Here is a 13,720-nt window from a genome sequence, read left to right on the forward strand (position 1 = left end):
AGAAGACAAAACTGAAGAGATCACTTACAGGATGGGAAAGGATACTTGCTGGCTATTTATCTAACAGAGGTGCAATATCTAGAATCTACAGAATTAAAAAGAAAAAGAAAGGAACTACTTGCTTTAGTAGTTCCATTTAAAATAGAGCAAATGAACAAACTAGATACTTCTGAAGAGAAAAATAAAATCCGTACAAATGAAAAACATGTTCTATGGCTCCCCATCAGGAAAATTTTATTTTAGTATTTTTCACTTATGGATGGCCGTCAACCCTTTTTCTTTTAGGTCTATGAAGGGCTCCTCGAGGGAGTTTAGGTTTGTTTATTTATTTTGTTATTTTATGAGTGTTTTACCTACATGTATGTGCACCCCCTTTGTGCCTGGTGCCCACAGAAGCCAGAAAAGGGTGCCAGAATTCCTGGAGTTGTTAGCCAGGGTTATTGCCACCATGTAGGTGCTGGGAATCAAAATCCGGTCCTCTACAAACGCAACAACCCTTCTTTCACAGCGCAGGTGTAAGTGTTGGTTTTGAAAGCATTCTCCTGCCAAGCTCCAAGCAGAGCCCAGGAACTCAAAAGACCAGCACGAGAAGCCATGGATGGAGAGAGAAGGGACTGCAGAGCTGAGGCGAGAGCGGGAGGGCAGGATAAACTCGGTGAAGGGGGGTTGGGGATTTGGCTCAGTGGTAGAGCGCTTGCCTAGCAAGCGCAAGGCCCTGGGTTCGGTCCCCAGCTCCGAAAAAAAAAACAAAAAAAAAAAAAAACACCCTGGCAGGCTAGCAGCGCTCTCCAAGAACGCAGGGGCGAGGCTGGCGACGCCGAGGAGGCAGTGCTAGGAGCCGCTAGGTGCCCGCCCCTTGAGCGGCACGGAGCATGCGCAGTGGGGGATGCTCCCGCCCACGCGTCTCCTGGACACCGCTGTGGGGAGGCGGGCGCGGCCTCATTGCCTTTCTCCTTGTCGCTACGTTTTCGCCGCTCTGACTGCCTCAGCGGGAGGTAACGGCTTGGGAACCTTCCCTAGGGCTCGGTCCCCGCGCCTCCCGCCTCCCAGGGTCTCCCCGCTGGCTGTGGGTACCTCCGTCTTCCTCGCGGCCGTCTGCTGTCCCGCACCCGTCCTCCCTGGCCTCGCAGGCGCCCCCTCCCCGCCGTGGCCCCCCACAGGTCCACGGGAGACCTTCGGACAGGGCTCTTCGGCCACAGTCACGAGGAAACTTGTCAGCAGACCCCACCGACGACAGAGCAGCGGGGAATGGACGCGGGTTCCTAGCATCCTCCGTGGCAGAAACCCCAGGACGGCAGTGATTTTCTTGAAAATGCACGCCCCGATTTGTTTGAAATAAAGGTACCCTTTCCCCAGTTCCTGTAGACTTGGCAGATTACTCCCGTCCTATTTGCGCGATGGAGCAGATTTATCACAATTCTTCCATCAGTGGTGCCTGTTGTGTGGTGTTTGGTCTCTATCTTGAGGCATCAGTGTTTTTGAGAGGCTTTGCAGTATGCGTCAGAAAATGGTGTTTGCTGCATCCCAGGAGGTGATTTTTAGAATTCTAAGTGATGGGAGGTTGTACGTGATTCTGTAGGGCACCGTCCTGAAATCTTGAAGTGGTTTGCTATCTTTTTTATCTTTTACGTTTTACTTGCAAAATATAATTCTACATATTTCCAAACAAATCCTTTGCATACATCTTTAAGTGTTTATCTCTCATATCTAGATGTAAGGACTCATGAAATAAAAAAAAAAATTATACAATCAATCCACCAAAACCAAAACTAACAATTTGCCTTCTCAAGTACATCTGTTAGAATAGTCACCAGTAGAATCCAATGATGATTAACTGAATGTGTTTTGTTTTCTCCAGTTGCCTTTTATTGATTTTATATTTACATAAAAGTTGTAAAAATAATACAATTAACTATGTATTTTTTCAGATTAACTAGTTCTTTATATTTGGCTGTACTTTATTTTTCTCGTTATACATGTGCATACATACAGTATTTCGGAACTATTAACTACCTAGAAATAGCTTTTGGTTTGAGGATGATTTGCATGTATTATACAGTCTTATATTCACTTGTCATTTCAGTACAATGCATATTTCCAGGATGCTCTTTTATATAAGTAGCCATCAAATTTAGGAAACTTAGCATTGAATAATAGAGCTTTTTGTTTTGTTTTCTGATGCAGGATAAACTGCTCATTTGGCTGCCTTATGCAGTTAAATCATCTTTCATTTGGAACACCTGAGCTTTCGTTTCTTCACTGACATGATTAGGGAGTTTCCTGTCAGTTCATCACAAACTATAATCATTTGGGAAGAACCTGAGTTGAAAAAAAATGCCCCCCCTCCCCCGCCCTGCACCCCACCCCTAGATTGGTCTGTGGCCAAGCCTGTGGGGCATTTTTTTGATTGATGGTTGGTGTGCGAGGCCTCAGCTCACCCTTGGGCTGGTGGCCCAGGGGTGTATAAGAACAAGTCAGTAATGTTGAACAGAAAACCTCCTGTGCCAAACTAGTGCCCAGCTCCGAACGGTATCTCAGCTCTTCTTACTTTTCACTTTGAGACAGTTCATGAATTCAGTCTTGGCACAGAAAAGCCTGCATTTAGTCTTCCTGCCTCAGCCTCCGGAGCAGCTGCGACTTGATGTGTAGCAACAGGATGGGCTAGGCTTCTTCAGGCGAGCTGGTTTGGACTTGCTGTGTGGGCTGACAGGCAGTTTGCTTTACCTGGTGGGAGGAGTTTCGTAAATGGTTACTCCAGAGATTTCTTTTGTCACCTTTTGAGATTTGGCCTTGGAAGTTCATAGCATCACTTTCATTGTATTTTCTTGGGCAGAGTAATCCCTCAGTCTACCATAGGACAAGGGAACAGGCAGCGCACTAGCAAAGTCAGAGGAAGAGCAGGAGGCTAGGGAATTCGCCCTTCTTTACTAAAATATAGTCAGCTACTCTGAGAAATGCAGATCATATGCAAACTTTGTTTATGGCTACTGCCTGAGAAATAATGTGTTAAGAAAGCAAATACATTTTGCCTCTGATGAGGATGTGGATGAAATACAGAATGCCATTTCTTACCTTTAAAAGAGAATTACTGGGGTTGGAGACAGTGGCTCAGCAGTTAAGAGAACTGGCTGAGGACCCGGTTTCAATTTCCAGCACCCACATGGCAGCTTACAACTCCAGCCCCAGGAGATCCAACAGCCTTACACAGACTTACATGCAGGAAAGACACCGATTCACACGAAATAAAAATAAATAAATCATTTTTAAAAAGATTTTTGTGATGTATTAAAAGTTCTTGATGTTCTAAATTAGCATGTTCAGTGTTATCATTTGAATTTCAGATGTTTCCTACAGGTTCCTTTGCTTGACTGATTACTTTGTCCCCGGCTTGTGATGCTGTTGTGGGAGGTTCTGGAAACTTCAGGAGTTTGGTCTAGTTAGAGGACGTAGGTCACTAGGGGTGCACCTTTGAAGGTTATACCTGGTTCACTATCCCCACTCCCTCTGCTTTCTTTCTCCTGTGAGGTGAAGACTCTCCTCTACCCTGTGCTCCTAAAGCAGGGTGTTCTGTGCAAGCAAGCAGCTGGGGGTTGAGCCTTCTGAAACGAAGCCACAATAAATCTTTCCTCCCTTACTTCGATGGTTTTCATCTGTCATTTTGTCAGTGTTGAGGAAAGTAACCTATCCTTCTCTGTAAATATTACAGGCTATTTATTACTGCTGTTTTTATTCACAGGATCTGGTGACTGGCTTTCCTTAATTGGTCACTGGTAGCTCAACAAGCATGGAGATGAGATTAGAAGTTTTGACATCAACGAGTATCAAACAGAAAAAACCCTGGCCCAGAGTGTCCTGGTTGGGTCAAGTGAGTTTTCCTTTATTCATATACAAAGGGTTTTATATGTGTTAAATATGTGCTTTTCTTGTAAGATACAGGGATAATCTGTGACTTCAAAAAACAACAAAAAATGTGCGTGTGCGTGTGTGTGTGTGTGTGCGTGCGTGTGCGTGTGTGTGTGTGTGTGCGTGTGCGTGTGTGCGCGCGAGTGTTGAAGTTATAATGTGCAAGTTAGCATTTTCAAAAAGTGTGTATGGGTATAGTAGGTGGGCGTGTTAAAGTTATAATGCATAAGTTAGCATTTGCAGAGAACTGAGTCATCTATCTAGGCGAAAGCTTTTGTTTTAATTTTTTTCATCATACCAAGTTTCTTCATATCAAAGGAGTGTTGAATTTCTTACACTTATTCTACCAAAACAGTGGAGTGTTTCCTAATATTGTGTCTTTCATGAGTGTGCTATAAAGTAGCCTCAGAGCTAGAATAGGAGAGGTGGGCCATAAGGCATTAATAATCCAGGTGTGCCATTCATAAAATATGGTATAGCACTCACACCTTAGAGTCAGCAAACCTACATAATCCCCTTCTTTTTTATTTATTTATTTATTTAATACTTAATAATAATTCTTTGGTTTTCGGGCAAACATCCCCCTCCCCCCTCCCCTTCCTTATGGGTGTTCCCCTCCCAACCCTACCCCCATTGCTGCCCTCCCCCCAACAGTCTAGTTCACTGGGGGTTCAGTCTTAGCAGGACCCAGGGCTTCCCCTTCCACCGGTGCTCTTACTAGGATATTCATTGCTACCTATGAGGTCAGAGTCCAGGGTCAGTCCATGTATAGTCTTTAGGTAGTGACTTAGTCCCTGGAAGCTCTGGTTGCTTGGCATTGTTGTACATATGGGGTCTCGAGCCCCTTCAAGCTCTTCCAGTTCTTTCTCAGATTCCTTCAACGGGGGTCCTATTCTCAGTTCAGTGGTTTGCTGCTGGCATTCGCCTCTGTATTTGCTGTATTCTGGCTGTGTCTCTCAGGAGCGATCTACATCCGGCTCCTGTCGGTCTGCACTTCTTTGCTTCATCCATCTTGTCTAATTGGGTAGCTGTATATGTATGGGCCACATGTGGGCAGGCTCTGAATGGGAGTTCCTTCAGTCTCTGTTTTAATCTTTGCCTCTCTCTTCCCTGCCAAGGGTATTCTTGTTCCCCTTTTAGAGAAGGAGTGAAGCATTCACATTTTGATCATCCGTCTTGAGTTTCATTTGTTCTAAGCATCTAGGGTAATTCAAGCATTTGGGCTAATAGCCACTTATCAGTGAGTGCATACCATGTATGTCTTTCTGTGATTGGGTTAGCTCACTCAGGATGATATTTTCCAGTTCCAACCATTTGCCTACGAATTTCATAAAGCCGTTGTTTTTGATAGCTGAGTAATATTCCATTGTGTAGATGTACCACATTTTTTGTATCCATTCCTCTGTTGAAGGGCATCTGGGTTCTTTCCAGCTTCTGGCTATTATAAATAAGGCTGCGATGAACATAGTGGAGCACGTGTCTTTTTTATACGTTGGGGCATCTTTTGGGTATATGCCCAAGAGAGGTATAGCTGGATCCTCAGGCAGTTCAATGTCCAATTTTCTGAGGAACCTCCAGACTGATTTCCAGAATGGCATAATCCCCTTCTACTTATACTGATCATTGACATAAAGATTCATATTTTCAGTGAGAAATTCTACCTATAATTAACTTACCTATAATGGGAGTTCTTTACTTTAAAATTTGTTTAATATTCTGTATGTGAGTGTTTCCCTTTCATGTATGTAAGTACATTGCATGCATGATTGGTTCCCACACAGGACAGAAGAGGGGTACAGTTGTGAGCTGCACATGGGTGCTGGGAATCAAGCGGGACCTGGAAGAGTAGCAAATACTCTTAACTGTTGAGCCATCCTCCAGCCTAGGAGTTTTTAACCTTTATACTCATCAAAGTCATCTGGACAGGTGAAATGTATTCATCCCTAAAAGGAGAATTTTGAAGGATCATGTACCGAGCTAGAGATCATCCTGTTGTAAACAAGAGAAGCCTGACACAGAAAGACAAGCCCTGCATGCTTTTTCTCAAAATGTGAAAAATCTGCATTTAAAAATATGTATATGATGTGCAAGTAAAAAGGGGACCTTGTTAGAGGAAGAAGGGGTCTAGGAGGGAGGAATAAGGGGTCCAGGGGGAGGAAGAAGAGGTCCAGGGGGAGGAAGAGGGGTCCAGGGGGAGGAAGAGAGGTCCAGGGGGAGGAAGAGGGGTCCAGGGGGAGGAAGAGAGGTCCTGGGGGAGAGAGGGGGGCCTAGGAGGAAGAAGAAGGGGTCTAGTGGGGAGGAAGAAGGGTTCCAGGAGGAGGAAGGGGTCCAGGGGGAAGAAGAAGGGGTCCAGGGGGAAGAAGAAGGGGTCCAGGGGGAAGAAGAAGGGGTCCAGGGGGAAGAAGAAGGGGTCCAGGGGGAGAAAGAGTCCAGAGTGAGAAAGGAGGGTCTAGAGGGAGAAAGGAGGGTCTAGGCGGGAGGAAGAAGGGGTCCAGAGGGAGGAAGGAGAGTCCAGTGGGAGAAAGAAGGGATCCTGGGAGAGGAAGAAGGGATCCAGGGGGGAGGAAGGAGGATCCAGTGGGAGGTAGTCATGACAAAAGAAGATGATGTGAAGATGGAGAAAGAGAAATATGCTGTGCTTTTTCTCATGTTTCATCTAGACTTTATATGAAGGTGCATATAAGACAAAAGCAGAAGGGGAGTGAGTTCTTTGATGTAGGAAAGGAGCAAGGTTGGTTAATGGGCCAATATGAGCAAAATATGTGATAGTATGTTTAAATATATCATAATGAAATGATTGAAATATTTTGTACACTAACTAAAATATTATAAAAATAGATTGCTGAGCCCCATAGCATTTCCAGCTTAGTAAATCTGGGCTGGGTAATTTATGTTTTCCTGTTTGCTCATTTCATTTTTTTTAAATATTTAGAATGTTTCAAAATTTTATGTATTTTATGTATATGAGTTTTATTTGCACTTATGCCTGTGAACCAGAAGAGAGCATCAGATTACATAAAAACCCCTTGAGACTACAGTTACAGATGGTTGTGTGCTATCACGTGGGTGCTGTGAAGTGAATCAGGGCCTCAGGAAGAGCAGCCAGTGCTTTTACCCACTGAGCCGTCTTTCCAGCTCTAGTAATTTGTGTTTTTAACAAGTTCTGAGGTGTTGCTGCTGCTGCCGGCTCCACAAACTTCATCAAAAATACTCTACTTTTTCTAGACAGAAAAAGTGATTGGGGTCATGAGCTTACAGATTTCCAGAGCCATAGGCATTTTAATCTAATCAAACAGTATAAAAACTTATCCATATATTCACATAAATAGAAGTTTAATATGGCTAATGCTCCTAGAGTGTTAAAGAACTTTAAGTGCAGCTAGCTGTTAGATCACCTTACCTAGTAATTTTAGCAAGAGGTATTTTATTATTCTTTACTTGTTCCATAGTCATGATACAGAATCATGACCTCATGCGTGCTGGACAAGCCCTCCTATCCCTGAGCAACACCCTAAGGCAAGCCTTACTTTAAAACAATGGAATGTTTAGATTTTAGGTCAGTGTGGTATAAATTATTCTTGTTCTTAAATGTTGTTCTGTTTTCCTTTCTAGAGTAACTTATGTAGACAAGATAATGGAATTTACTCTTGGGACCACCTAAGAACTTCACATGTCTTTTTCTCTTAGGAAAATGAAGCTGTTTTTCTTCTGGATGAGAAATTCATAAATGAGATTAATTTGCTGTCAGGAAGAACAAAGAAGAAGATTCCTAGTCTGCAGCCTTTGTTGAAGGATGTTGTTTTCCTGGCAACATCCACTAACGGTTAAGTACTCCTGACATGTTCAAAGGCTAGTTTACTGTGATCTTTGAAGAAAACAAAGTGAGTGGCGGTGTTAACATGACTTTGCTTTTGAGCAGATGTGTGGCTGTCCGGGGTCCTCACTACAGGAGAGCTGTTCCTCTGGAACAGAGATCAAGACTGTGTGAAAAAGATACAAGTGACTGAAAGGCCTAAAGAAGCTATAAAAGCTACAGTAGGTAGGGCTTTAAATTTTTGTTTGATGGAAAAGTCTATCAAAGCTTTCACAGTGCTGTTTGATAGTGTGTCTGTGTTTGTGTGCTTATGCATGTCTCTTTCTGTCTGTACACTGTATGTTCTGATATTTGGCTGGTGGTGCTTTGCACCTAATTCAGCTTGAAGGAGAAAACCTGGCATTCCTGTCATTGCTGTGAAAACAGGTTCCTACTGTCACACAGTATTGCAGTTTTTATGGCACAGGTCTGTAATCCCAACAATTCAGGAGACTGAGGCAGCTTGAACAGAAGACTAAGTATTGCTTGTCCCTCAGATGGAGCTGAAGGTCAGCTTGCGTGTAGACCTTGTCTTAAGATAAAATGTAAAAAGGACTTTAGCAGGCTGCAGAGATGGCTCAGCGGTTAAGAGCACTGACTGCTCTTCCAGAGGTCCTGAGTTCAAATCCCAGCAACCACATGGTGGCTCACAACCATCTGTAATGAGATCTGATGCCCTTCTGGTGTGTCTGAAGACAGCGATGGTGTACTTATATATAATAAATAAATCTTTAAAAAAAAAAAAACAAATGGACTTTAGCAGTGGGTCTCAGTGTGAGAGCACTTGCTAAGCATGCACAGGGCAAAGGGTCAGTTCCTAGTACATTATTATTAATGCCAGGCTTGGTGGTGTGCGCCTTTTATCCCAGCACCTCGGAGGCAGAGGCAGGCAGTTCTCTTGAGTTTGAGGCCAGCCTGGTCTACATAGTAAGTTCCAGGGCTACAAAGAGAAATTCTGTCTCAAAAAATGAAAAGTAGTAAATGTAATTGTTGCTTATACTTTTACTATTAATGCTTTAGTTTTAACATCCTTGATGTAAACAGCTTGAGTTCTGACTATTGGTAGCTAACATTGCCAGGCAAGCATTCAGGAGGCTGAAGTAGGAGGATCACAGTGAAGTAGAAGCCAGCCTGGCTACAGAGTGAGAACCTATTTCATAAAAGCCAACACATTAAAAAAAAATCAGATTGCAGAAGTCTAATTTTTCTGTTTTGTTTTGTGTTAATTAGCAAGCTCTTCAAGACTATCCTTATATGTAGCTGAAAATGGGAAAAGAATTCTGCTTATTACATCTTCTGGCTGCATACTTCTGTGGGAATACATGGAATTGAAGAATATCTTATCTTCTAAAAGCCTTTCTTTGGTGGGTCAGTGGTCTCAGATTGTGCCTGAAGAAGCAATTTTATTGCCTTCCACTAAAGATAAAGAAGCTGTAGTGGATGCTGTTTTTGTAAAAAATGAGGTAAAATTCAAATGATACACTATGGAGTAGAGTTCTTAGGCTTTAAAAACTGGTGCTGTCAGAGAAGCTGTTTAGTCAGGAGTATAATTGCATACCTGTTTGTTACTAGTCAGATCTGGTGGTTGGAAAGACGATTTTGAAAATGCTTTCAAAATAAAATCTCCTTCCTCCTAGTCTGTAGTAGGACTTGTAGTGAGCGGGTGGTGAACATGGTGGTACATATCTGCAGTCCGAGCACCCCGGAGGCAGATGGGGTTAGTGAGCATGGTAAGGCAGACCTGAGGCCAGGCCTTTGGAGGCAGATGGGGTTAGTAAGCATGGTAAGGCAGACCTGAGGCCAGGCCTTTGGAGGCAGATGGGTTTAGTGAGCATGGTAAGGCAGATCTGAGGCCAGGCCTTTGGGAAGCAGATACCCAAGCACTACCCCAAGCTTCAGCCTCCTGGGTTGCATATTGAACTCCGGACTATCTTGGCTATATAGTGAGGCCTTGTCATAAACAACCAAGTTAAAGTAAAATGTGTGTATGTTTTGTAAGTTAATAAGTTAGAACTGGTGGTTTTAAGTCATTAAATCTCAGGGTATAGTAGATTCATTCTTTTTTTTTTTTTTTTTATTCTTTTTTTCGGAGCTGGGGACTGAACCCAGAGCCTTGCGCTTGCTAGGCAAGTGCTCTACCACTGAGCTAAATCCCCAACCCCAGATTCATTCTTTAAAATGCAAATTTTAAATAGGGTCAACAGTCATCTCTGTCTGAATTCATCTGTTACCTAATTCATTTTTGTTAGAAATTGTAGTTTGAAGTCAGGCTTGGTGGTACATGACTATAATCTCAGCATTGTGTAAACAGAAGCAGGATGATCAGTTCAGACCAGACTGGGCCATGTAACAGCCTCTCTTTTTTTTAAAAAAAAAAAAAAAAGCAGGCCTTTAGTCCCAGCAGGTAGGTAGAAGTAGGTAGATCTCCAAGTTCAAGGCCAGCCTGGCCCACAGAGTGAGTTCCAGGACAGCCGGGGCTGTTACACAGAGAAACCCTGTCTTGAAAAACAAAACCAAAAAATTGCATTTTGAAATTTTATTAGTCTCTCCCAGTAAAGTGATACTCTAATTAAATAATATAAACTGTAAAAGTAGAGAATAATTTTACAGCAACCTTCCCAGCAAGTAGCAGTATATATTGTTTTTGTTGTTGTTGTTGTTGTTGTTATTGTAATCACATGAGGTTTATCGATAGGAAAGTATATATTGTTAAACCAGTATTTGTACATATCTCTGAAGTGGCATATAGTATTTCTATATATTTATATATTATTATCAAATCAGGGTAATAAGCATTTCTATGTCTTCAGGCATTAAACACATTAATATGTTGGGAATTTTAATCTTGGAGTCACTTTGATGATATTGTTACTCTATTTTATAGTATTAGTCATAATACTGATAATACAGTCATAATACAGTCAGCAGTTACCCTGCTGTGCTCTTGGAACTCCGGTACACATTACTTTGGCATTTCATTTGGACTTGAAGTAAACAACATGCTCAAGATCCTAGGTTTGCTCCCCTGCCCCACAAGAGCCCTTCCCTGGCCTTAGGCTAATTTCCCATTTGGGCCTTGCTTCTGGGAAAAGAAAAATAATGTAGCCTTAAGCTTACTGTTAAAAATGAAAATAAGGGCTGGAGAGATGGCTCAGCAGTTAAGAGCACCTGACTACTCTTCCAGGGGTCCTGAGTTCAATTCCCAGCAACCACATGGTGGCTCACAACCATCTGTAATGGGATCTGATGCCCTCTTCTGGTGTGTCTGAAGACAGCTACAGTGTACTTATATATAATAAATGAATAAATCTTAAAAAAAATGAAAGTAAAAGCTGGGTCCAGTTATTTTCCATTACAGGAGATATTTGCATATATCAATTTATTTTCAGATTAATTTTATACTAAATTACTAAATTTGTCCACAGTTATTTGGTGACCGCTGCCTGTGTTCATTTACTTTTTATTCTGGAGAATGCTTGAAGCTAACATTTCTGGCCATTCAGTGGTATGAGAATATATTTACATCTATAAGGTGAGGTAAATATTTCCCGTTTTCTTATTTTCCGCTTTTAAACTAGTGTTTTTGACCAGTATGTGTTTAAGATTTTTAGATCTTAATTTTGTTTTTTCTAGCTGTGTAGATCTTTCTTTCCACCTTTCATGTTTAAACATTTAATCTAGAGAGTTTCTCTTGTTTTTATTTCTTTTCCTAGAAGGGAGAGCATGTAAGGGATAGCATAGTATGTGGTATTTTTGTCTTGGTACTATAAGCAAGTTTTTGTTTTTTTTTTTTTTTTCGGAGCTGGGGACCGAACCCAGGGCCTTACGGTTGTTAGGCAAGTGCTCTACCGCTGAGCTAAATCCCCAACCCCTGTCTTGGTACTATAAAAATAATTACTTTGAAATGAATTGAAATTTAAAGGGGGCAAAAATACTTGGAGTTACTTTGTACCTTCGAAATGCTCAACTATTATGTTTTATTCTGTGTTTTTGGACAAAGTCTTAGTATGTAGCCCTGGCTTTCCTGGAGCTCTGTGTGTGAACCATGCTGGTCTTGGATGCATAGAGATCCTCTTGTTTTTATATCCCAAATGCTGGAGCCAACAGGCCTATCCAAGAGTTTTTGTTTTGTTTTTTTTTTTTAATTAAAAAATTTTAGTAGTAAAATAATTTGTATTCTAAGCTCCATAAAATAGAGCAAAATATAGTAAAAGCTTATAATTCCTATATAAGATTTGGAAAAGTAATGTGACTTATGAATTCTTTGTTAACAGTAAGTACATTGTTAGTCACATAAATAAAACAGATAAGTTTGTAAGTAGGTGAGTAAATTTATACATCTATCTAACCTCTCAGAACAAATGTGGGAAACTGGCATACTCTAAAATGGTCTGTTTTCCCTTCTTTTTTCTCAGTTTTTAACTAATGGACATAAATTGCATAAAAATGTTTCTGTAGCCATTTTGCCTGCTTGTATTCATATCCCTATCATCCTTGCTCAGCCCTCTTCCTTATGTTGATGATTCTAGTAAAATGTTTTCTGGCACATAAAAATGTTTAAGTATTTATTTGAAACAGGTATATATAACTCTACAGAGCTCCAACACCAAACTAGATTGACTGACAGCTACTGAACAGTCCCTGATACGTGTATTTCATGCACTGAAGTATAGGTCAACCCTTTTATTATTTGTTATAAACTGTGTATCAACTTCAGAATTACTGTATGAACTTGGCGTGGTCTCATATGCCTGTAGCCTCTGTCACTTGGGAGGCTGAGGAAGAAGGCTCACTTGATCCCAGGACTTCAAGGCCAGTCTGGGTCATATATTGAGACCTCATTTCTAAAACAAAATATACATAAAAATAAGTAAATAAAATTATTAAAACTTGCTATCATTTATTTCACTACTTTGTTAGGTCACTGCCTTTCCGTGTTCACTGGGCACAACAGGAATGCCGTCTGTGCAATCTGATTCCTAAGTGTGCATCAGTAAAGTCAAGAGGAGCTCTGATCTCTGCCTTCTCAAGAGATGGCCTTGCTCTAGCAGTAACTCTTAATCAGAAAGACCCAACGGTCAGTATAGCCTGTGTCCTTACTAGTACTTGATATTTTAAAATTGAGGTTATCAGTTCATTGTGTTTTGTTGAAATTATATAAGTTAGTTGTCATAATTTTCAAAAGTTGTTCTGGAGAAATAGAAAATTAAAAAGTTTACCGTGGTGGCAAATGCCTGCAATCCCGATACTCTGCACGCTGGAGTAGGAGGATTTGAGTTGAAGGCCCAGCCTAGGCTACATAGTAGAACCCTGTCTCAAACACAACAAAACAGAGTTAACAGTGAGAGGAGGATAAAGGAAATGGAGGGAGGGAGAGCAGAGAGCACGGCTGCATGCATTCTCACCCCTGTCATTGGCAGGGCTGGGTGGGAGGACTTGAAGTTTAAGGTTACTCTGAGCAGCTCAAGCAAAGAATGGTGATGGGCTGCCAGTATGGTCCGGCTTAGAAAGACTGCATGCTGAAGTATAACGGCTCTCTCAGCCTCCAGTGTTGTAAGCAAAGCACGCAGCAGGATAACTTCATTGGTTGTCATGTTTTCCCCCATCTAGGCAACTCAGGTATTATTTATAAACACATTGAATTTCGTGACTCTCTGTGGTGGCCTTAAAGGATGTAGTAATAAGAATCCCGTGGTCCCAGCTACACTTACCAGGTAAGAGCACGTACTTATTTCTAAGGAGGGTTTTTGTTTTCTTTCTAATACTTTAAGAAGTTTGAAGGTCTACAAGGAAGGAAATATCATTTTGATAAAGAAATCAGCTTACCTTTTTACCTGGTACATTCTGAAAGTTGCTTTACATAAAGAAAGCCTCAAATGCTTCAAAGGAAGGGTAGGGTAGAAAGTACATAGCAGTATTTTCTTTTTTCTTTTTTTTTTTTTTTGGTTCTTTTTTTTGGAGCTG

At 41.5% G+C, this 13,720-nt stretch overlaps 1 protein-coding gene across 11 annotated transcripts in view; it reads left to right on the plus strand.

Annotated features, from left to right (window-relative positions):
• Positions 1 to 883: 883 nt before the first annotated feature.
• The window catches only part of Cplane1 (ciliogenesis and planar polarity effector complex subunit 1), a 100,699-nt gene continuing 87,862 nt past the window's right edge, over positions 884 to 13,720 (plus strand). For 9 of the 11 annotated variants that reach the window (XM_063281736.1, XM_063281741.1, XM_063281738.1 and 6 more), the window contains exons 1-8: positions 884 to 1,341; positions 3,737 to 3,865; positions 7,591 to 7,726; positions 7,823 to 7,942; positions 8,987 to 9,219; positions 11,182 to 11,288; positions 12,677 to 12,833; positions 13,367 to 13,470. In XM_063281736.1, the coding sequence (XP_063137806.1) occupies positions 3,785 to 3,865; positions 7,591 to 7,726; positions 7,823 to 7,942; positions 8,987 to 9,219; positions 11,182 to 11,288; positions 12,677 to 12,833; positions 13,367 to 13,470 (938 nt within the window). In that variant the 5' untranslated portion in view covers positions 884 to 1,341; positions 3,737 to 3,784. The remainder of the gene's footprint in view (positions 1,342 to 3,736; positions 3,866 to 7,590; positions 7,727 to 7,822; positions 7,943 to 8,986; positions 9,220 to 11,181; positions 11,289 to 12,676; positions 12,834 to 13,366; positions 13,471 to 13,720) is intronic. The other 2 variants (NM_001427186.1, XM_063281743.1) reach the window with 2 other exon arrangements.

This window comes from Rattus norvegicus, chromosome 2 (assembly GCF_036323735.1).
Source record: "Rattus norvegicus strain BN/NHsdMcwi chromosome 2, GRCr8, whole genome shotgun sequence".
NCBI classification, from domain to species: Eukaryota; Metazoa; Chordata; class Mammalia; order Rodentia; family Muridae; genus Rattus; species Rattus norvegicus.